General features: G+C 43.2%; 1 protein-coding gene across 3 annotated transcripts in view; it reads right to left on the minus strand.

Moving 5' to 3' along the window:
- The window catches only part of CEP43 (centrosomal protein 43), a 40,892-nt gene extending 22,043 nt beyond the window's left edge, over nt 1-18,849 (minus strand). Inside the window, exons 1-3 of one of the 3 annotated variants that reach the window (XM_074990251.1) lie at nt 18,633-18,849; nt 5,598-5,651; nt 3,518-3,572 (exon numbers count right to left, since the gene is read on the minus strand). In XM_074990251.1, coding sequence (XP_074846352.1) covers nt 3,518-3,572; nt 5,598-5,651; nt 18,633-18,716 — 193 coding nt within the window. In that variant the 5' untranslated portion in view covers nt 18,717-18,849. The remainder of the gene's footprint in view (nt 1-3,517; nt 3,573-5,597; nt 5,652-18,632) is intronic. The other 2 variants (XM_074990252.1, XM_074990250.1) reach the window with 2 other exon arrangements.
- Between the last annotated feature and the right edge of the window lie 6,504 nt (nt 18,850-25,353).

Below are 25,353 nucleotides of genomic sequence, written 5' to 3' on the forward strand. Positions count from 1 at the left end.
TACCATCTTGGATGTCTCCACTTGTGATGGCCCCTTGATGAGGCAATCCTAAAGATACAGAAAAAGATGCCCCCCCCAACATTGTCGAAGATAGGCTGCTACTAATGTGAATACCTTTGAGAAAATAGGGGGGCTGAAGGATAGAAGCATGTACTGCAAGTGGTCATCTCCAACTGTGAAATGGAGTTAACGCCTGTGTGAAGGATGTATCGTGACATGGACATACACATCCTGTAGGTCGAGGGCTGTGAACCAGTCCCCTTTGTCCACTGCTGGAATTACTGAAGACAGTGTGACCATCTCGAGACACCATTTGCATAGGAATTTGTTTAGCCTGTGAAGATCCAAAAATCGGTCTCCAACCCCTGCCTGCTTTCGGGTCAGAAAACAGGTTGAATAGAACCCACTTCCTTTGCGGTAGTCTCTCTACTGCACCTTTCTGGAGGAGGCAATCTATTCCTTGCCTGAGAAGAGTCTTGTGAGATGGGTCCCTGGAAAGTGATGGGGAATAGGGGGAGATGGGGGAACGTGACATGAAGGGGATGGATGTATGGATAACCTCCAATATCCAGCGATCTGATTTTATTGAGGCTCAATGATGAAAAAAGGGATGCAATCTGTGGCTAAAGAGGCGTTCCTAGCTTATTGTCCCTGGATGGTTGGGGAGGTCAGGCAAACCCTCAACCAATTCCTCAAATTTGCTGTTTGGTGGTCTGTGATCGGGAGGAGTGTGCTTGAGGTGGATGCAACTCCCTGGAGTTGCTGCCTGGGTTGTTTATAGTCATATAGTCTTTGCTGGAGACGGCGGTAATAGTTATCCCTAGTTCTGTTATACGGTGTGTATAGTGCGAGAGTCCTTGCTGCTATTCTGGATCTCATCTAATGTTCACTGTGAAGAGCTTTTGTTGATTGAAAGGAAGATCATCCACTTTCACCTGTAACTATTTAGGCAACCCTGCATCATGTAGCCAGAAAGCTCTCCTCATCACTGTAGCTATGGCTGTCGCTCTGGCCACCTTATCTGCAATGTCTAAGGCTGCTAATAGCACCGTGTGGATGGTAGTGAGTCTCCCATCAACCACCGCCTTAAGCATTGACCTCTTGTAGTTGGGTAGATGTTCTATGACTTCAGCCAGCTTAGAATAATTATCAAAATCATGGTTAGCTAATCACTAGTAGCAGATTACTTTGCTATTCTAAGTTGTAGTGTGCCCGATGAATAAGTTTTCCCATCAAAGATGTCTAGCTTCTTGTACTCCTTGTCATTGTTCGCAGATCTGATCTGGGACTTTGGAGCATTGGTTCGCTGCATCTACCACCAGTTAGTTCAGATGGAGGTGAGAAAAGAGAAAATCCAGGTCCTTGAAAGGGACAAAAGTACTTTTTAATCAGCTTTTTTGCAAGTGGGTTGTATTGAGATTAGCTTCCCCCGAATGTCATCAGATACCTCAAATACTGCATCAACAGGGAGAACAATCTTCCCTTGAGAGGACAGGCAAATATTCTTTAAGAGGAGATTTTTTTCTTTTACTTTCTGGAGTTGAACCACCTGACTACTCTTTTAGAAAATTCTTGAAACTATTTTACGTGTCTATGGAATTTGATGCTCCTGGTGCCACAGGCTCACCGAGGGGTGAAGATGAATTGTCCTCAGATGCCTGCCTTTCTTATATTCCTCGGATGCCTGCCTTTCTTATATAACACTATCACTGTACAGGATTTGACCCTCTTCTTCCTCCTCCGAGTCTACTGATGTTAAAAGGGTATGGGGCTGGAGAAGCTGGGGTAGCCGTCTATGTGAGACAGACATGCTCCCAGGATGGCATCTGCAGGGCTTCCAGTGGTCCCACAGTGTCCACCAGAGGGGGTGCTAGGGAGGGGGCCACTTCTGGTACCATTGAAGATAGAGGGGTCTTTCACGATGATGTTGAAACTGATGAGATGTAGTTGGAGATGAGCGCTGAGAAGAAAAAACACTGCATTGATTGTATGCAGCAACTGCAGTGTTTCTCTGTGTCAGTGGGAGTCCAGTGTTAGATAAGGATGGACCTCCTGAGTCAGCTAGGTGAAAGGGGTGAAGCTTGCAATGGGGAAGGAGAGCTCATTTGAGGCTGTTACTTTCAGCTGTTAATCTTCTCCTATCCTGCATTTGTGCAAGGCTTTGATCATGCTGCGTTGCTGAAGCCACTGCTGGAGAGGGCTTCCCTGTTGGTGGCTGAGAAGGAGGTGGGGCTAAGGACCTGCAGGGCCATTTGGGAGGCAGTCCCATGCTTCCTCTTGGCCCTAAATTCTGTGGGGCTGGTTTGTGCGGTCTTGTGGTCTGCCAGGACAGCTGCTCATGAGCATGCTGACCCCAAGTTGGTGGGATGCTTGCAACAGCAGTGCCTGACAATGATTTTGCTGCCCGCTTCCTTTGTGCATGCAACATGTTCCTGGTGGTCAGCCAGTGGGGCGGCTTTGTAGGCAGCGATCTGGCAGGTGAGACTGTTGCCCTGTGCTGCTTCTGGGGCAATGGTGACATGGGCCTGTGCTTTAGGTCTTTGTGTTTCATGGTTAGTTCAGGCTCATCCAAGGACTGCATCGTCCTTTGAAAAATTATCATGCAGACCTGCATTTCACAGTTCTTCCTGGCCCTGGCTGTGAGGCTCCTGCAGTGATCACACTGGGGAGCATGTGCCTCCCCCAAACATCTTATGCAGGAATCATGCCCATCTGGCACTGGCATGGGTTCCTTACATTGTAAGCACTTTTTAAAACCCCGAGGGCTGGGCATGGTCCCATCATGCAAAGGCTCGGGTGCCTCATTTCTGTTTTCTTTACACCCCCCGTTTTTTTTGAAAGAGAGAGAACCCCCACCCTTCTCCGCCTCCGGGGAATTAAGCAGCTGCCTGAGGGGAATTAAGCAGCTGCAGCTGAGGAAGAAGCTGAAACAGAGTGTTCTTTCTCTTTGCCTTTTCTCTTTGAAGTTGTGTCAATTGATCAATTAAGAGCAATAGCCCAGGAAGAAAAGCAATTAACTAGCCAGTAAGCAACAAGACACAAAGCCAGGCAAGAGAGATGAGAACTCCATTTGCCAGTTGAAAGATGGCTGAAGAGGAACTGAAGGGAGGGTGAGGGGCCGGGCTGCCACAAGAGGCACCAACTGTCAACAGCACGAGGTGCCTCCTATGTGTATGGAGCCCAAATATCAACTGCTGTATAAAGATCCAAACTTCATCTCCAGTGATCTCCCATCACCAACAGTGGAGCACCCATGGGGACATCACCCAAAGAACAACTATGGTAATAAACAGAATATTAACTTTAAAAACTTAAAACTCAATCTTGACTTCAGTGTGTACCACTGTAACTGTCATTTTGAAATTTACTTAATGAGATCTTTACTGTAAATCTGTTTGTGACCAACATTAGGACCATACTCCAAAAACAAGAGCAAATGGATTTTACCTTCTCTTTTCTTTAAAATATCTATTAGTATCTGAGGAACGTGTAAGTCAATGAACAGTCAAATGCTTACCATCTTTTGTACTTAGAAACTTTTTCAAGCTTTCATTTACCAGGGGTGTTTTGTTCTGTTGAAAAATGGAAAAATCAAAGACTTGTCAAAAGGGATTTCCGTGGACTGCAAAGAAATTTAACACTTGATCAAAAGCTTTGGTCATGCAGACTTCAATAGTATAATACCTAGCATATAAAATTAATTTTGCCAAATAACATGTACTTTTTTTCTAAATACACTAATAGTAAAAGAGCACACTGAGGCTACATCTACACAGCAACCTTAATTCAAAATAAACTATTACAGAAGAGCTATACCATAATGACTTATTTCAAAATAATGCTGCTACACACAAAAATGCACTTTGAAATATATTGTGTTAGCTATTTTCAAAAATATCATTTAAACACAAGCCTATTTTGAAATAGCGCCACTGGACACACTATAGCTTATTTTGAAATATGCGCTATTCCTCCTGCAATGAGGTATACCAATTTCAAAATAATATACCGGCTATTCTGAATTTATTTCAAAATAGCAGTTGTGTTGTGTAGACACTAGCAAACTTATTTCAAAATAAGGGCTTTTATCTCAAAATAACTTTCCTGTGTAGACACAGCATTAGCCATATTTAAGGCTACCTTAATATCTCTATTTCCAACACCTGGCTATAAAAACACTAATATAAAGAAGGAATAGTCTCAGAGTGTTACAGATTTTTTATTACAGTTAAAAAAGTTACAAATTTAGCAGCTGAGTCAATCGACTCCTGAAAAACAGATGTTGCCAATTCTATTTTGCACTCGCTGTTTTTCAAAATATAATTTGCAGATTCTTCAGGCAAACTACTGACTAAACTATCAGTTAACATGGGAATACTAAGTAATAACTTTCTTTTTCTTTTAATACCTTCCTACAAACACTGAAGTGCTTTTCTCCCCCAGCAGAGCTGTTCTAATTAAACTTAGATTTTAAAATAAGGGAGAAATTAACTTGCAGTTTTTTTAGTTGTAATATCACTATACAATTTAGCAAATGACAAATTCTATACCAAGATTACCACTATATCACTGTTCATCATGAATCAATCAAATAATGATGCCTGTGTATCTCCAGAAACATCATTTGTCTGAGTTAACTGTTGAAGCCAAGTCACAAACAGCACAGAAATTTGCAAATGGGAAATGTTTTCATAAACTTTATATTTGGAATTCAGAGGCTCTAATTTTAAATGTAAGCTTGTACACTAGTAAACTGAAAGTACATTTAGAATTTTTTTTTAAAATGCAGAAATACTGCTGGTAACTGCTTGCCTTAATTTTCATAATGTGATTTTTGAAAATAATTTCCATCTTTTATATTTCAGAAGCCTATTATGCTCTGTTAAAATATTAGCCAGGTAAATAAGAAATATTTTAAAATAATTTATCAACACACACTAGGTGGACTGGAGTATCTTTTTCGGATATTTGTATGGCTGTTGCAGCCATGTTGGTCCCAGGATATTACAGAGATAAGATAATGAGCTAGTCTCTTGTATTAGATTAGTTTCCATTGGTAGAACGGATAAACTTCTGTGGTCAGAGTTATTCTTCAGGAACCTGAGATGCTCAAAAATTCGTCTCTTTGAGCAACAGAAGTTGGTCCAATAACACATATTACTTCATCCACCTCTGGAAAACGTGATAACATGCTCTTTGAAATCTAGCCAAGATCAATATTTATACAAGATAGCAGACCATTTCTAAATGAGATGTTATGAATCTAAACAGATCAAATAAAAAGGACAAAAATTAAACAGTAGAAAAAATCCCTTTCAGTTAATGGAATTTTTTTAGTAAAAACTCCAACATCTCGTCGCACTGTTGTGATCCCAACACCTAGAACCTAGAAAGGCTTGATTAAAATCTTGATATTTGTTGACATATTTAAAGTTTGATCTTGTTACCAATGAAAATCAGTAAGAATTTAAGGATAGCAATGTACTTTTGGCAAATTAAAAAAAACAAACACATGGACCTGTTATTTGTCTTGTTGAGCTTTTTACTGGTCCAAATATTTACTGAAAGCTGAAGTAGAAATCACATTACCACTTTACCTCTACTTTTTCTTGCTCTTCAAGTGCCAGAAATACCGCTGCTCGTAGTTCTGCCTATCAGTTATAAAAATTAAAATTACTTTTGTAGTCACAATTTTCTCCCCACAATTTGCATAGAAGAAACAACAAACTAGCTAGCCAGATGCAGTAGAGTCTCACAATTTGTGAACTTAATGTTCATGAATTCAATTATTTGCAAGCAGCTGAGTGGTTGCTTTCCAAGGGCCCCAGGCCGGAGCACTGGCAGCCACCATTTCCCCCAGGGCCTGGGGTATCCCCCACATTCATGAAAAATCAACAATTTGCAAGGGTTCTAAACATGGAACCCTCGTGAATTTTGAGAGCCTACTGTATTTGTTTAAACTAGACGCACCTTCTTCCTGAGGCACTGGTATATATTTTAATACCCCTAAATGCCTTCATTTTATTGAACTAAGCTATATGCAACATGGCTTAGAGCTGGGAAAGAAGAGTTTTCAATCTAAAATAAGGGGAATAAACAAGAGGTTAAGGAATGTGAACTGCAGTGGAACCTAAGTTAAAAACACCTTGGGAATAGAGTTCGTTCATAACTCAAACATTTATAAACTCTAAAATAAAACTTATACTTGTTCTTGCAGAAGTTTAGAAATTAAAAATGACTTGATACAGCTTTGCAACTTTACTGTGCAGAACAAAAATGCTGCTTAATTTAATGAAACACTATTTCCTTCGTCTATTTATTTCTTAATTTTTTTTAGTAGTTCACATATAACACAAAACTGTACTGTATTTGCTTTTTTCTGTCTCTGCTGCTGCTTAACTGCATACTTCTGATTCAAAATGAGGTGTGTGGATGACCTGCCGAGTCCATAACTCTAGTGTTCGTAACTATGAGACTCCACTATACATGTCACTTCTAATGATAAATTAGGATTTTTAAAAACACTCCCTAGGGGGACTTGCATACTTAATTCCTATTAATTTTGAACATAACTTGAATATTTAACTTCCTTTTATATATATATGTCTTTGAAACTCCCCCATTTAATATACAAATCTATGATAAGGAAACATACAAATAATATACTCAAAACTTAAAAAAATGTTAATAGCAAGGTATAGATATTTCTGTAATGTCTGGTCAAGACACATACATCTACACTCATGAATCTGACCAGAGTTAAAGGTATTAAAACTTTTATTTGGATTCACTTTGCTCATAGATCTATTTTCATTTGTTATTTTTCTTTGTTAAAATTCAAATTTAAGTCTTGCGTGAGTACTAAAGTTTGAATTTCCCTATGTCCCTCATACAATAGTCTGTAGTACAGCATTTTGTTCCATTCTTGCTTTTGCCAAAATAGTTAATTCCTTGAATGAAACTTCATCCACTTAATTGGCAAATTGCCTGCTAGGTGCACAAGTTCCAAATCCACAAGTTATCTGGACAGAAGTGCAGTGCTGAGGAAGAGCCACTGGTCACGGTATCAGTGACACAGGGAAACATAGGAGAGATGTCATGGAGGCCAAATTTAGGCTGCTATGTAAAAGACTGAAGTCCAGGACCAGCATGATAGTATTTCTGAAATGCTTTCAAATCCATCTGCATGGCCAGTTAGATAGGCAGAAACGTGGGGACTCAATTAATGAGAGAATAGCATATGTGTGGAGGAAGGCTTACATTTATTATGAACAAGGGAACCTTTTGTGACGAGACAAGCCTATACAGGAAAGATGAGCTCCATGTAAACCAAAACAGAACAAGACTACATGCATGTAAAATTAAAAAGGTCAGAAGTTTTTTAAAATAAGAGCTACAGAAAAGCAAACAGCTGTGGAGGAGCACGTGGTTGAGACAGAGATATCCCTTAGAGGAGCATCTATTAACAGGGAGTCTCTATTCTAGAAACGAGAAAAAACTAGAAATTGATAAAGTATATACAGGAATTGTCAAGAAACAAATGGAAGAGTATTAGTCAATCACAACAAATGACGGCAGATGGCTAAAAAGGTGACAAACTTATAAGAGTTTGTACAAGTTGAACCTCTCTAGTCCAGCACCCTTTGAACATGACAAGTGCTGAACAAGAAAATTTGCCATACAGTGGGAGGTCAATATTGTCTAGCAGCATTACCAACATTTCCACTACTTACAGGGAACTTAGAAGATATTTAAGGGTAAATTAGAGCTAAACAGCACAGAACACCATGAGCCAGGACTGGTGGCTGTAAATAAACTTTCTGGGACCACAGGAAACTTGGCCTCACCGATGATAAGTGGTCATCCAGCTAACTAAAATCATGCTGGACTATGGATGATGTCAGACAAGAGTACACTGGATTAGAGAGGTTCAACCAGTATATAAATGGTAGCAGTCAAAATAATACTGGATAAACATGAGTGCCTGATATTAAATGAGGATATTGATATAATGGGAATCACAGGAAGTTGGTGGAATCATGGTAATAAATTGGACACGATAAGGATACAAAATATATATATAGGAATGACTGAGTAGGTCATGCTGGTATGAGAGCAGAACTATACATGAAAGAAAGCAGGGTTGAATATAATAGAAATTTTAAATAAATCAAACTGTATCGTAGGCTCTCTATAGATAGAAATTCTGTGCTTGAATAATAAGAATATAACAATTAGAATATATTATTTATTAGGGATGTAAACCTCACCCTAAACAGATTGCAATATGACTTCTCCCGCTATATGAATATCATAGAAGCCAGATGCCCTTACAGCATGAAGGGAACAGCCAAGTTAAACAAAGCTTTCATTGATCAGCCTGAACACTAAGGATGGATGACAGCAACTGATGTACAATGGGGTACACAGTCTCTGCTCTTTAGGCAGGTTAAAAAGCAAACTCAGTGGTTGTCCATGATAAGAAATGAGTAATGCTCTCAAGATGTGTTTGTACTCCTTTCTTATGTCCCTCAACGAAAAGGGCCTCTGGTGACATCCCCTCCTGAGCCATATATGATGTGGTCCCCCACTCCAATCAGAAGTTCACATCAATCGTAGCAGGGACACTAGAATCCTATCACAGTGATGTAGTTCATGTGCTACAAGCAGATTGTTGTGGTCATCTCATTACCAAAGTAGGAGATTGCCACTCCGTAAGTAGAAAGAAAAGGACATTGGAAATTAGCCAGAGCACAAGTTTTAAATTTAAAATATGAACAATTCTTAAAAATACTGAAGCTTGCTAATTTACTGCAAAGAATCTAAAAAATGTCAAAGAATAGTTAACATTATATATAAAATAGGAACTAGACTGTTGTTCCAGTTTAACGAGCAAGCTGTCCTCCTGACACAAAGCTGCTTCTGTCATAACAGGTGCAAGTGAGAAGGGACGGTTAGAGATTACACCTTATGAGATGATATGATACAAAAGGTGCTGAGTATGACAGGCAATTAGTAATTAAAAACATAGTAAAATGTGTTTTACAATAAACGGAAGATATGACAGATACATCTTGTCTGCAATTATATTCTTGGGAGAGGTTATAAAGTTTAAGTTATGCCTGGAGTTCATCATATTAAATGGTCTGGGCCATGACTATAAATAACCATTCTCCTACAGGGGAGACAGGATGTGAACTTTGTGACTTATGAACTTCAAAGGACTACAGTGAACAATGTGCCAGACAAGAATGGACTTCTGGGACAGACACTTTCAAGTGGTTTGCCTGGAGAAATCTCTATGGGGAAGAGAATGCAAATTCCCCACCTCCAGTTATGCAAAAACCCAGCCTTTTGAAATGACTCCCTGGGTAGACAAACAATCTGCTGATTATGTGTTCCCAGTGTCTCAAGACCAAAAGTCCTAGCTATATAAAACCAACTTATTCATGGGTGAATGAGTTCTGAGCTCAGACTATTACTGAACTGTAACCATAGAAAAACCCCTTGTCTGAGTTTGAATGAATGACTCCTACCAGAGTCTCTGTTGGGTTTGATGGGAGGTGATCTCCGATAAACTTTTTAACATCAGTGTACATTCTTTTATATTCATGTGTTTTTGCTGTAATTCATTTGCCTTAAGAATAAATGTACTTCTGAGAAAGAGCTATGTGGTAATTAGTGACAGCTGGCAATCACAGCTATTTGTAGCATTAAAAAAAATAGAGATGCAGATCCTGGCCTGTTTGGGTAGTCTGGCTTGCTAGTGATTGTCAAGAAATCGTGTCAGAAAAGCCCCTGACAGGGTTTCCAGACAGGGTCTCCTTGTAGACAACTCATGCTTGAAACATCAACAAAGCACAAGTTTTCCCTCAGAAATTTCTTCAGAAAGTGATTTTAACTTAAAATCAATACATAGCCATCCATTTAATCTGAGGGGGTAACTTTAGGTGGGAAAGCAACAGCCTGTGAATATTAATGACCTGTAACTGCCACTTATGACCATAAAAGGAAAACTTCTGGAAAGGTCTGAAGTCTCCAGACCTGTTAGGGGTAGTTCTCTATCAGGTCTGCACCCAGCCCCCAGACTTATGAATTATTCATGAGCTAGGTGAATAAAAGAAGGGTGCTCACCACAGAAGGGGCCCTTTGGGAAGGTCCTGTCTCCTGACCTGGACCAGTCCCTTTCGGTAGCCCTTTGGGGTGAAGCAGCTGAAACATCACCGGACAGACAAGCGGCACTGAGGGGACCTGGATCGCCGCACCAGGCATCATCTGCAGCTCGCAGCCATACCGTTGCAGTGAAGCCCAGCAGTGACGGTGGTATACTACATCATCTGACACCGCTCCCCGGCAGGGGCCAACCGGGCCAGGGCTGGCCCTCGCTCCAAAGAGACTTCTTTAACGGACTGGACAACTCATCAACTAAGCAGCTGTGAGCTGAGGCTACAAAAGAAAGGCTGCTCCAGCTGCTATATCCTTCTAATATTGACTCTTTTCTTTCCCTTTACTCCTATTCACAGTTGCTGATATTTTTGTTAATTATTACTGTTATTGTTATGGTTAAGTATTAGGTACAGCATTATTAGTAGAATGTTAACTTAGTGCAATTATATATACTTACAAATTTGTTATAAGTCACTATTGATGTCAGGGATTAGCAACCCCTGGGCTGAACACTTATAAATAAGGGGTGTTAGGAAGCAGCAGCTCTGCCTCCCCTTTAAGTAAACGCAGGGGGTAGCAGGGCCCCCAAGCGTATCATACCTGAACACAGTATTATATCTTATTTTTAGGTCCCTGGGGAGTAGCGCCCCCAGTGGACTTAATTGACAGCAGGTTGTCTGGTTTAACAACACCCTGTCAGTCTTTAATACTTTTGCGAATAAGACATGGGAATGGCAATCGGATTCATACTTTGTGTAAGTAAATGTAAATAACTGGATTAACTGTAATCAAAAGGTTTCTTTGGTGAACACTTATAATAAACTTCTACTTTGTTTTTGTAACAGTTAATTATTCTCAGCCTCCATTTTCTCGGCCATACAGGGAACTGCAGGGACTTAACACCAGGGGATGCCCTCTAAGGAACTTTACTAGCTACTGCTGACACCAGTGTTTCTTTTAACCTGACCACCATGCTAAATTGCCTTTGAGTCTTTCTAATTCAATTAGACATCACTGTGTTTTATTTTTAAAGCAAACTGTTTCTTATTAAAAGAGGGAAACCCACGAGGGGTCGTTACACCACAGACCTAGAGCCATTGTTAGAGCCTAGGTCTGAGAGCTCGGCATTTTTGGTCCGCTCTCACTGCTCACGCAGCACCCTCATCTCGCGGTTGCTTGCCACATTCGGCGTCTCGGCAGCAGCTGCAACAGTGATAACACAGGAAACCATGGAGTCCTGAAAAACCCTGGGCAAGAGGGAGAGACATGCAGGTCTCTACCCAAGAGGGATGGTAACTGATGAGCATGAGACCTAGAGATGATGCCCTTTATGGGCTGTGGAGGGAGAAGATAGGTGCAGTTGCCCTGAATTGTGGGCACTAATTAGCTCTCTAAAATTAATAAGAATCAACATTATATCAGTTTAACAATTTATTCTTTTTGACCCACTATTGTAGCAATTCTGTCGTCAACTGCCCAGAAAGTTTTGGGCTGAACTAATAAAACGGACTTATCATGGCTGCTGTTAGCTTTATGCTGCCAAACGAGAGTCTCACGCTCCTACTTCTATGATAACATCAAAAGTGCTGCAGATCTCATGTCACTAGTGACATTTCACCTAATTAAAGGGCCATTAAATGATTCTGAACACATCTTATTCACAAAAAAATGGCTGTAAAGCAGTAAATGAGAGAAGAGTAGAAGGCCTCTTTTTTTCATATGAAGAACAAAGATAAGAAAATACATAAGCTCTTCAGAATAGGGCCCACATCTTCTTTTGTGATTGTACAGCACACATCTTGTTATCAGTTATAGTGAAAACAAGTAATAAAAGTACAAATGTGAAGAACCGAGTTTCGTAGAAAAAAGTCAAAAGAATAGATGAAGGCTACTACTAAAAACTTGGAAATGGCCATGCTAATGGCCAAACGAAGAATACTAATGAGGCATTACTCCAAACATTTAACCTCTTTCAAAAATACACTGCCAAGTGAAGTAATTTACACAAATGCCAATGTGCACAACACAAAGGAAAACCCAAAACCAAGCAAACTGCCATTATTAACAATCTCATACAACCGACTGCAGGACTAAGGTCTCACTTTGATTCCTTCACAAGTCTCCATAGAAGGCCTAGAACTGACAAAACCAGTTTTGTATATTTTTCTGTTTTATCACTTTTACAACGTATCTTCTAATAAACATTTTCTATTTTAACTACAGTCCTTCCACATTCATCATTTATGTCAAGTTCACATTCTCTCTACTTCATCTGTATCAGACTCTCATATATCCCCTTCTTATAATAATTTGCTTTCATTTATTGCTTTTATCTCCACATAATAATGAACACACACCCTTCTGTCCCTTACCTTCTAGCATTCACCCTCACCTAATCCTTGGAAAGTAGGATATATGATTTTGGGATATAAATCTCATATAAACATGCAATGTCAGAGAAAACAAGCTATGCTCTAATTTATGTATTATTTTTAAAAAGTACAAATAGGCATGAAAGACCCAAGCAATGCATTACATTTAATATAGCGCAAGAAAAAATTCTTATGCATGAAATAAAACATGAAGTGCAAATGCCTATCAAAATAGGTCAGATTAACAGAAGCAGCTTAACATTATTACATTACTCCAACTATTACAAGTCTACTCTTTCCGCTACTTCAGATGTCTACTACTACACAGCCACGTACAGAATACTGGCTACGACTACACTACAGCAATATGCTGACGTACGCTACTATTGGAAGAGATCTTCCAACAAAACCTCTGTCGACAGATCACAGCCACACACATGGGCTGATCAAAAAAGCTGACTGAGAGCGGCCACACAGCACAGACAGTCTGTCCACAAAACAGATCCCGGAATCGTATGAGACAGGGTTGCATGGCCAGTGAGCCATTCTGGGAGACCCAGCCTGGTGTATCCTTAAAAGGACTCTCCCCCCACCTGCCCACATCCAGGCTTGCCTACCTCCAAGAGAGACAGCATAGGTAGTGCATGGCTCCCATGCTTTCTGAGGGAAAGTTTGACCTTTTCAGTTAGCCATGGTGCCAGAGCAGCCCCCAGGCTCGTGCTGGACCCATTCCCAGATGCTCAAGCTGCTGACCACCCTAACTGTGGCAACTCTGTTCGTCCTCCTCTGGTGGGACAGACCTGCCACTAGGAGCAAGGCGCCTGCCCTCAGTGTTCCAGGGCTCCATTCGCTCCCACCAACTGTGAGTGGGTGGGTCTGGATGTGCCCAGCTCCAGCTGGCCGGGACCATGGAGGACATCTCTCTTGACATAAGGGCTCTCTGGAGCGCCCACGACTTTTTTTTTTTTTTTATTATTAAATCGACAGACTCTGTCGACAAAGGCATTGTGCCTCGTGGCAGAAGGTTGTAGACGAAAGTACTGAGTTGACAAAATGCATAGTGCGTGGGGATGCTCCACAAGTTTTGTCAACAAAACTCTCAGTGTAGATGTAAGCATTGTGTTTAAGAAATTCAAACCGAATTTCAGGGAAGGCTGACATTCAAGGGAGCCACTGGCAAGAGAGCTATCAATGGAAACTACAAGTAGCCGCAGGAGACATTTACAAATCTCTGTGGAGCACAGGCGAATAAGTGAAGAATAGGATGCTTTTATTTCAATCAAGGCAACCTTTACTTGACCATATCAGCTACTGTTTCTGCATTATAAATAGGCTTGGAAGAAATCGGTTTTTTTCAAATGATTTTGACTCATAAATCCAAAGAGTGTTTTTCAAATTAAAACTTGAAAAAAATTAACCTACTTAATTTTGACAACAGCAGGAATTATGGGCAATGAGAGAATGATAGTAAACATTAAGATTAAAAATAAAGTTTATTAAACCATCAAAACAAACTATTACCATGACATGTCAAAACATTCAAAGAAACAGAGAGGGAGCCGTGCTAGTGCTAGCCGTGCTATCAAAACAAAAAAGCAGTCAAGTAGCACTTTAAAGACTAACAAAATAAAACTTTCAAAAAATTGAACTCTGGTAAGTTCTCAAGCAGCAGTTTTCTTGTTTTGATTAATTTATTAATTTCAATTATTTTTGATCAAATATTTTTGTTATTTGTATATGCTGGTGAAATCAATATTTATCAATATGTATTGCTATAAATTAAAACAATCCAAGCATAATTTTAACTTGCAGGACAAAACAAAAAAAAAAGATTTTACATAAGAAGCTCAATTGAATTAGCAACTACTAATAGGCTGTGTCTACACTAGCTCCCTACTTCGAAGGGAGGATGGTAAGCAGGGTGTCAGGAGATTATTAATGAAGTGCTGCACTGCATATGCAGCACTTCCTTAAGCAAATTCTCCCCCACAGCAACTCCGAAGTATTAAATTTCAAAGTGCTGGCTCGTGTGTAGCCGCAGCTAACCCGCCTGTACTTTGAAGTGCCTGGGCAACTTTGATGCCCCTTTACTCCTACATGCAATCACTTCGAAGTTTGCCGTGGGGCAGAATTAGCTTAATGAAGTGCTGCGTATGCAGCACAGCGCTTCATTAATAATCTCCCAACACCCTGCGTACCATCCTCCCTTCAAAGTAGGGACATAGTGTAGACAAGCCCAGAGTGACCACACTACAACCAACTATAATTACATATTGGCCGTGTCTACACTAGCCAAAAACTTCGAAATGGCCATGCAAATAGCCATTTCGAAGTTTACTAATGAAGCACTGAAATAGATATTCAGCGCTTCATTAGCATGTGGGCGGCCATGGCCCTTCAAAATTGATGCGGCTTGCCACCACGCAGCTCGTCCAGACTGGGCTCCTTTTCGAAAGGACCCTGTCTACTTTGAAGTCCCCTTATTCCCATCTGCTCATAGGAATAAGGGGACTTTGAAGTAGGCGGGGGTCCTTTCGAAAAGGAGCCCAGTCTGGATGAGCCGCACGGCGGTGAGCCGTGTCAATTTTGAAGTGCCGCAGCTGCCCGCATGCTAATGAAGCGATGAATATGTATTTCAGCGCTTCCTTAGTAAACTTCGAAATGGCCATTTGCATGGCCATTTCGAAGTTTTTGGCTAGTGTAGACCTAGCCATTGTCTAATATACAGTGAGCTCATTTAATCTGTGAATGCCATTTAAAAAAGGAAATAAAAAATACCATTTTTATTCTAACTATAGGGGAAAATAAGTTTCAGTTGTACAATTTTGCTTAAAGTGTGACACATATCTGAACTAAGCTGAACTTTAAGGTTAGTAACTTCCTTCTGTCATTATATACTTTCTGATGTCAGGTTTTTGTAAGCCCTTTCATTTAGCCAAATAAATCCCTTGCTGTTAATCGGTAGAGCTGGAGTAGTCCCCCAGGGCTGAGCACACATGGGTGGGGGGTTGCACACCAGCCCATATAGGGCAGCCTGGGGCACTCCAGTTTTGCAGGTTCCTACCACACACTAAATCAAACTCCAGAAAACTGATCGCTGCAGCATCAGTTTTCCACTGAGTACAGACAAGCCCTAAGTTTCTTGTCTGACAAGAATCTCTAGAAGGGGCTAGAACCATAGCTATGTATCATGGCTCAGTTACAATAAGGCTAATCCCAAGCCTAGTTAAGCACACTCTCCCTTGCAACATGCACAGGCCTTTAACCAGATTTGAGTCATGCCCGAACTGTGTGACTGCCTCAGCATTTGAAAGGCTCCAGCTCAATTTGTACATACAGTTGAAGTCAAGAATGAAACATACCCAGAAACAAACAAGGAATTCATTATTTTGGAATACTGGGAAGCCTCACAGAGCTTTTTTGAATAAAAATGTCATTTTGCGACATGGGAATGTCAAACACGTTAAATGACAAAATTACGTGACCCAATAAGCCAATAAGTTTGTTAACCTAATTTTAAAGAAAAAAATTACAGTTTATAATGTGTGTGAAATAAGTCACAAATCCATATGGATATGAATGAGTTTTAATGGCTGCAAGCATGACACTGAATAGAAAGGCTGTGTGCAAAGAGAAATGCATGGGAAGACACCAGGATCACAACAATGGGTGCTGATCAAGGATGAGGAAGAGAATAAAGACTGACACATCCAGGCCACATGTACACTAGCAAGTTCTTTCAAAACATTTTTTGAAAAAAAGGGGCTCTGGAAATATCCAGTGAAGCAGCTACACACAAAAAAACATTCTTTCAAAATTAAATCAAAAGAATGCAGAGCTCCTTTGGAAAGCGTCTTTCACTCCCATTTCAGGAAGAGTGCCTTCTTTTGAAAACAAATGTATGTAGATGCCCCGCAGACCCTTTTTTCCCCAAAAGAGCAGTCCTTCTGACACCTGATTTTTCAATCCCTGGCCCATTCTTTCAGAAGAGGGAAGCCGCATGGATGCCCTCTTTTGAAAGAAGTTCTTTCGAACGAGATCTTCCAGAAGGACTTCTTTCCAAAGATCGCTGTTGTGTAGACATGGGCCCAGAGACTGTGGGACAGGAAAGAGAGGCTGGTCACAGAGCTCAACAAACACTGCTGCCAGGCAGGTGAGACCCAGACTGTTTATCTGCTTAGTGCAGTGGTTCTTAACCTGGGGTGTGCGATGCCCTTTCTGGGGGTGCAAAACATGCCAGATTTTTTTAGAAGGTAAATCACAGAAGACACAAATTACACACAGGCATGAAAGCACAACTAATTTGTTTTGTCAAACCTATGCATTTATTAACATTAAGCACTTTTTAACGATTACAGTAATATACAAATTAAATTTGTTTGTATTCAGTTAGCTCCTAGCTGTTAGCATGTCAGTTACAGTTTACTTCCACAGCAAAACTTTACAACATCCCTGGGTAATAGTTGAGTATTTTTGTAGGCCTACTATACTATTATTTGTGGTGAGTAATAACAAAACTATTTTACAGATATTTAATATGCATTTAAAAGTGTATAAGCCCCCCATCTCCACTTTTAATTTTTGACAAGGGGTGCAAGAACACATTTTGAGAATCAAAGGGGTGGCAAGCTGCAATAATGGTTAAGAACCACTGGCTTACTATCAGAGAGGTAGCCGAGTTAGTCTGTATCTTCAAAAACACAGCAAGAAGTCCTGTAGCACCTTATAGAGTAACATATTTTGGAGCATAAGCTTGCCTGGGCAAATACCCGCTTCATCAGATGCATGAGTCGGGGGGTAGGGGGGAGAAGAAAGGGGGCTTCAGAAGAGGATTTAAAGAGGGAGTCTCAGTAAAGGGGAGGGCCAGAGCTGACAAGGTCTATTCTGTCAGGGTGGATGTGGCCCATTATCAGTAGTTAAAGTGGAGTTGTGAACAAGAGAGGAGAAATCAAGTCAGTTCAGTCAGCAGTTCAGTCAGGGGGGCTGTGGCTCATTGTCAGTTGCTAATGTGGAGGTGTGAACATCAACAGCAGAGAAACTGCTTTTGTAAAGGGCCAACCAGTACCAGTCTCTGTTCAATCCTTGGTTGATGGCATCAAATTTGCAAATGAATTGCAGCTCTGAAGCTCCTCTTTCCATTTAATTTTTTAAATTTTTTGTTGTAGGACTGCTGCTTTTAAATCTGTTACTGAGTGTGCATGGAGATTGACGTGTTCTCTTACAGGTTTTTGTATGTTACTGTTCCTGATGTCAAGTATCGGAGGGGTAGCCATGTTAGTCTGGATCTGTAACAGCAACGAAGGGTCCTGTGGCACCTTATAGACTAACAGAAAAGTTTTGAGCATGACCTGTCGTGAGCACAGACTCACTTCATCAGATGCTGGTCTTGGCAATCTGCAGGGCCAGGTACAAATAAGCCAGAGCAAGGGTGTTCCTGATGTCTGATTTATGTCCATTTATTCTTTTAGGTAGAGGCTGGCCAGTTTGGCCAATGTAAATATCAGTGGGGCACTGCTGGCACATCATGACATATATTATATTAGTAGGGGCTTAGTGTTTCTTCTGTGCTCCTGAACCTCTCAATACTAACACTACTCCTACAGCTGTAATCCACAAGGCAGTCGAAAAGACTAATCAGTAATCAACACAGGCACCCACAAATAAGGCCCGCGGACATTCCAAAGGGGGTCCTGTTTTAACCGGGACGTCGGAGGGCCTCTTCCCACGGGCTCTAAGGTCTTTGGACTGGCAGACCCGCTCCAGCCGTTCCTTTGCTTTGCCTTTGAGGGTAGCGCGTCAGGCCCGGAGCTACCACTCAAGCCGGGGGAGCAAACGAGCCCCCAACGCAGCGCCAAGCGGCCAGGCCCGTCCCCCGAGCACGTCGCTCCGACCGGGTGGGGGCCAGAGGCGCTTCTCAGGCAAGTGCCTCCCCCAGCCGGGCCCAGCAGCCCGAAGCGCGAGGAGTCCCCGGCCCCGCCTCCCCCTCATGGCGCGGGGCAGGCGGAACGGCGGTAGGTTAGTCCCGTTAGTGTGGCTGCCCCCGCCACGTGCACGTGCCTCGCGCGCCTCGGACAACCCCTCCCCCACCCCGACCTTGATTTTATTGAGCACCCCGCTGCTCTCCAGCGTCTGCACCAGCAGGTCCCGCAGCTCCGTGTCCTCCTCCGCTGCCGCCATCTTGTTTCTCCCTGACAACCGCCCAAACTACGTTAGCCGCCGGACGGGCCGCGCAGATTCGCGGCGGGGCGGAGCAGGGCACGACCGCGGCGCTGACGTCAGAGCCCGCTCGAGGGGAGCGGGCGAACGGCCGCGCCGAGCCCCTGGCCACGCGAGAGGCAGAGGCCGAGCCGGGGCTGCTCAGGCCCGTCTCCGGCCGGCGCGCGGAATGTGCGGCGGCTAACGGGCAGCGTCGCGATTGGCGGGCGGGCGCGGGAGATTTAAAGGGTGGGAGGGGAGTGGGTTTGTGGCGCTGCCCGGGCGGGGTCGTTGGTGAGGCGGCGGCGGGGGCGCGCTGGTGTGCGGGGTAAGGCAGAGGGGCGGGGCCTTGGCCTTCCCGTCCGGCTCCTCCCGCTTAGTGCTCGCCTGGCGGGTTGTTTCGCTCGCCTGGGGCAGCGGCTTGGTGGGGCGCAAAGCTTCCGCCAGCCGAAGGCTCTGGGTGGGAGTTCGGATGCAGGGCCCGGGCTAGAGTCTGGTGCTGGGCCCAAGGCCGCGGTGTGGCCGCTGGCCTTTCCCAGGCCTGGGTGGGTATCTTTTTTTTTTATTTATTATTTATCCAGGTGTGTAAGGAATTTCTTACGGGCCCTGAGGTGCGCAAATTGCCCCGGGCGCGGAAGCTCCAAACCCAGCTGTGAGGGCTCTGCTACTCAGCTGGGCTGCGCTGGCACACAACCTACAGTACATGGCTGTCCCGTGTAGTGGCACCGAAACCACTTTGAGGCAAACAAAGGAGGAGTCTCCTCTACAGCCTTAGCTGAGAGCCAGCTGGCTTTTAGCTGGAAACTGTACAGAGGAGCAGGCACTAAGCTCCAGCGGTCCAGGCTTGAGCCAGCCTGTGGGGTGGTTACACGGGCTGTGAGAGGGAGTTGGGTTGGAGGGTGCCCTGCTTATCTGGGCCACTCCCCTCTGGCAGCAGAACATGGGAAAGGTGAGGATCTCTGCCTGCTGCCCCCTTGGGCTCCCCTGCCCCCTTCCCCACAAGCCTGCACATCATGCTGAGCATATACTGAATAGGGGGTTCTTAGTAAAGTTACTCATAGGCTGTTACAGACTGACATATTTAGGAGCATAAGCTTTTGTAGGCAAACACTACTTCATCAGATGCCTCTGGCAAAGTGGGTCTTTGCCCACAAAAGCTTATGCTCCAAAATGTTAGTCTATAAGGTGCCCCAGGACTTCTTGCTGTTTTTGCAGATACAGACTAACATGGCTACCCCTCTGATACTCATACCCTGTTGGGATCCAAGTAGTGGGTGGGCACAAGCCTGCACAGAGCTAAAAGATCCCCTCTATAGGGGGGATTCACAGGGCATTGGAGACCAAATAGTAAAATTACTCACGGTGAAGCTAGTTCAACAGTAATCAGTAAGAACGGTGCAGTACAAATGGTCAAATTGACATCAAATTGCCTGGGCCCCTCTTACAAAGAATCTAACTACACAGTATTTCTTTTTATTTATTTTCTTATCTTTAAGGCTTTGGGGTTTGCACAGAGAGAGGTGAAACATATATCTTTACCCCACATACACAGGTGGAGAGGTGACACCTCCAATACACGTCTTTCGCACAAGGAATGCAGTAACCAACCAACTTTAGCCCTCTCTGTCTAGTACTCTCCATGCCTGGCTGGTACCCTGAAACTGGTTCTGATGCCTTCCTGAGGTACCATAGAGCAGGCAAGCAGAGTCACGTGCCCCCCATGCAGATTTCTGCCATGCCTACCAAAATGCAGCCATTCCATGCTGTGCTGGAGGGAAAGGATGGGAACTGCTTCCAGCTGAGGGCAGGGGTGGAAGGCGTGGGATGACCTGGCTCATGGAGGAGGGGAAGGGATGACCTGGTTCATGTTTTGGCAAAGCTCATCTTTCCTCTCCTTCTCCTTCCCTACCCCCATATGACTGGAAGCAGCTTTTCCCTTTTTGTCCACACAGTGTAGAAAGGGAACTAACACCTTCAGGCTGTTGTGGGCTATTAACCTAACCCAGTCATGTCCTGTTCCCTGGATACAGTGGATAACCAACCACTGCCTTGTGCCAGTCTGTACTCACCAGCTTCTGCAGCTTGTGGTGAGTGCTGGCTGGAAATAGGATAGGGGACAAGGTACTGCTGGATGAAAGCCTCCCAGTTACTGATGCACTAGCAGGGAGAGCAGCTGGCCCCACATGCTACTTCATCTTACCACCAGCTTGGCAAACCCACCCCTATTGCTGGACACAGAACCCATCCTCTTCACCCCCAGTGGGTGGATGGCTAGAGAGTGGGAATTCAGCCAGAAACAGGACCTGCTGATACTGATGGGGGAAGATAGATAATATGGGACAGTTTGCCCACTTTCAAGAAAAAGCTGAAACACTTGCAGGAGGTCTTAAGTACGGGGCTGTGCCTCTAAAAACAGGACATACTGCCATCCTACCCCATGCATTCCCCCAGCCCATCTGCTGTCCCTGAGCCATTTAAAATGGCCCAGGGGCCCCTGCTGCCACCAATGTCAGTGCAATGGGGCTGACATAGCTACCAGCTACTTGCTCTGTGCAACTCCCAACACATCCCAACAGCCCAGGGCTGGGGTATCTCTGTGCACTGCTCCTGCTGCAGATTCCTGGGAGCAGTGCATGAACGTGCATCCTGCCTCCGCTTGGGCTGCAGGGACTTGTGCCAGCAGCCCTGCAGAGCAAGCAGCAAAATGGTGTTCTAACCTCACTGCACCATCGATATTGGCTGCCAGGAGTATTGAGTCCTTTTTAATTTCCTGGGGGCAGTGAGCAGGCTGGGGAACATACCGTGGGCAGTGTAAAGGGATGGCAGGTTGGGCCTGGGCAGAGACTTGGCCCTGAACATTGGTGGAGCCAGGCCACAGGCCAGTAATAGTCCTGGTGCCTGGACTTACCATTTATGCACCTATCCATACCCCCTGTATCACCCCCTCCCCCATTAATGGTGGAGTAGAGCCTTGAACACATAAAACATTATATTAATGCTGTCTATTATTAGGTGACCTATGCTCTACTCAGAGTAGAAGGGTTTAAGTCAAGTAAGTCAAGTCATTAAGACCTACAAGTGCTGCTGTTCTGTGAACAACTCACGGTTGTACCGCAAGTGTTTGACGCTTTTTTGATACCACAGACTGATGGTATATATTCTCTGATATTAAAACTAGATACAATGTTACTTCTTCATTGCTATGATACTGGATTAAATTACTTCCTTTTGTTTTTGCTGTATGCATACTGTATGTGTTGCTGTCTCTTTTCTTCGTCTGACAACAACTTTTCCACATTAAAAATATTATTTGGTGTTCCGTTGTCTCCGAAAGTTTAAGCAACACTGCTTTACAGTAAACCAAGAAGTCCTGTGGCACCTTATAGACTAACAGATATTTTGGAGCATAAGTTTTCGTGGGCAAAGACCCACTTTGTCAGACAAAGTAGGTCTTTGCCCACTAAAGCTTATGCTCCAAAATATGTTAGTCTATAAGGTGCCACAGGACTTCTTGTTGTTCTCGAAGAGACAGACTAACATGGCTACATCTTTGACACTTTACAGTATGTGGTTCTTTGCAGTATATTGTTTGAAAGAAACCTTCATTTGTAGTAAATTTAGAGAAATGAGGGGAAAGCTGTAGGAAGTTCAGGAAATGAAGAAAGCCCCTATGAAATGTGTAATTAGAAATGTAAGAGAGTGAATGAAGATTCAAAGTGAATATGCAGACATGCTGGTATGTGCATTGTGTACTGTTTCCCAAAACCAGCAATAGGTGGCACTAATGAGTTTCATTATTATTTTCTCTTGACACAATTGAAGATTAAGAACATTTTACAGACAAATCTGAAAAGTTAGAATTTAGCAATGCCATGACCTGTTTCACTAAGTGACTATTTCTCAATGTTCACGTACCCAGAGTGATCCAGAGAATGTAGTATTGCAGTCTAAAGTCCTTATCCTGAACTTTGATCAGCGAGGGCAAATGGTTTACATAACATGAAACTGCATTAAATAAATGCTTTAACTTATGGGGGTTTTTTCAAAGTTTTAAAAAGTGTTTTAAACTGTTTTATAAGATACTAGCAGAGGGACCCGACATTGCTTAGCTATTTAACTGAAAATAAATGAAAAATAAGCATGCTGTTTTTAATGATAGTATTTTTTTGAAAAATGAAGGCTGAAAGTGAGGATTCAGGGGTGAGGAGTGTTGGCTTGGGGCAGGGAGTTGCAGGCTCAAGGCTGGGGGGCTCAAGGAATGCAGTAGACATGCATAAGTCAAGGCAGATGGTGGGTGCAAAAGTTAAAGCAGGGGTCTCAGGTCTGGGAGTTGGGAGGGTATTGGGGCCTCCTGTGGCGGTAAGGGTGATGCTGCTATGGTGGCAGCTCCTCTCAAGGACCTAGGACTGTGCTCCCCATGTAACGAAGGAGGGATCAGGGGCTGCATGCTTATCGGGTGGGTGGTGAGGCTCTGTAGCCTGGCCCTGACTTCTGGCTGCCCTCTCTGGCTTGCAGCCTGGGTTGTCGCCACTCTGGGGGAAGCCCCCAGCCTGCTGGTGCCCCACAAGCCTAAAACGTCACTGGGGGGGGTCTTTGCCTGAAGTAGTGTCTGCTCTGTACTGCAGCCTGTTGGAGATGGGGTCCTGTCCCCACCCTGGCCCCTGTCTTGAAGTGTGGTTACCAAATGTAGACACATTTCATATCTGATGTATCACCAATCTCCCATGTGTTACATATGACACTACTGTTTAATATCATTCTGATGTATATGCCTTTTTCACAATAGCATCACACTCTGTTGGCTCATAATCAGTTTGGGAGCCACTACTACCTGCCCCACCCCCCATCATTTTTTCAGTTCTACTGCCTACTCATTCATTTATTTTGTATTTGCACTTAATCTTTCCTTCCTTAATATAGTACTTAGCATGTCTGATTGATTTCAGTCAAGTTTACCAAAGTTATTTTGAATTCTTTATCCTTTCCTCTCAAGTGCATGCAGGAACCTCCCTCATCTGCAGCATGGAGAATAGGGAGAACCAGACCTCCCTTTCCTCCACAACAGATTCCAGTTCCTCCCAGGAGGGTGGGGTGGGTGAATGCCTAATGTTCCCAGGCCAGCTGATAGATATAACCCCTTCAGCATGTCCTGAGTCAGCCTTACGGCTTCCTCCCAACAAGACGTGCCCAGTAGAGTTACAAAGGAAGTTTTTTAGGGGGGTATTCCTATTGGGTGCCTGAACTACCTCAGCTAGCTCCTCTTGATCTGGAGGTATAGCACCTATAAATAGGCATATTTAGAGCTACTGTATAAATACCACTTGGCCTTTAAATTTAATGGAGTAATGTATGGTAAATTAGTGTTTGATGGTTTCCCGTATTAATATGAATACTTTCAAATAATTCCAATACCCTATCAAAGAAAGAAATATATTTGTTTTAAAATTATTTGCTCTTGGTAATTGTCTATTACTGGCAACCTTATTATCCTCTGTATTTGAACAAATTAACTGTTTAATAATTTGTTTCAGTATATTTCTGAATATATACTAATCGGTTTATAATTTTCTACATCCTCCTTTCCCTCCTTTTTGTTGATCGACAAGGCCACACTGTCTTCATTAACAGGAAACATTTGATATATTAGCATTAGTATATGAACCCTTGCTGCTGTTTTTGGTCTCTGTACTCACCTTGCTCAAGTTAGTACTTCCATTTATGTTAGAAAGGCAAACAGGATTTGGCTCTTCATCATAGGTAACGTGTGGAGGTTCACGGGGGCCACATATGCCCACCCAGCATCATCCCCACACACACTTGCTGTTAGTGCTGCACTGCACCGCTTCCAGTGGGTGTGGGGGCCTCTCCCAGAGCAATGCAGCGTAAGAGCAGCATCAGCTTCCTAGCTTGCACTACTCTAAGCTGTGCCACTTGTGGGGAGTGGGAGGGGATTGTCCCACATGCACCAGAAGCGGGCAGGGACAGAGTGGGGGTCGGGGGGGCACGCATGGGCAGGAAAGGGGTTTGGCATGCAGGAGCAGGGGAGTGGGCAGAATAGGGGCACATGGCTGGTGAGCCTCCCCATCCGCAATCCCTGCATTGATTGCCTCTGTTTTTCATGAATTGTCACAACAAAGGGGCTGAAATTGAAAAGATAATTTGACTTCACCACACTCTGTGGTGATAGGAGTCAACTTCAAACCAAAAAATTCTCTTTCTGATTCCTTATGATGTGTAAAGACTACCTCAAAAAGTATCAGAGAGGTAGCCATGTGAGTCTGTATCTTCGAGAACAACAACAAGCTCTGTGGCACTTTATAGACCAACATTTTGGAGCACAAGCTTTTGTAGGCAAAGACCCACTATGAAAGCATATGCTCCAAAATATCTGTTAGTCTATAAGGTTACCTCAAAAATTATTATTTTCAGAATTTCCTCTTTCTTGCTGTGCTGTACAGTAAACCCCCAACTTATGCAGAAGTTGAGTTCCTGTACAACCCCACGTAAGTCAAATTTTGCATTACTTGGGGAGCCAGGAAACTGATCAGTGCAGCAATGCCGACCAGTTTCCTGTCTTCTGTGAGTGGCTGGGAGCTGGAGCCTGGCTCCCAGCTCCCTG

Source organism: Carettochelys insculpta, chromosome 3 (assembly GCF_033958435.1).
Source record: "Carettochelys insculpta isolate YL-2023 chromosome 3, ASM3395843v1, whole genome shotgun sequence".
Classification (NCBI taxonomy): domain Eukaryota; kingdom Metazoa; phylum Chordata; order Testudines; family Carettochelyidae; genus Carettochelys; species Carettochelys insculpta.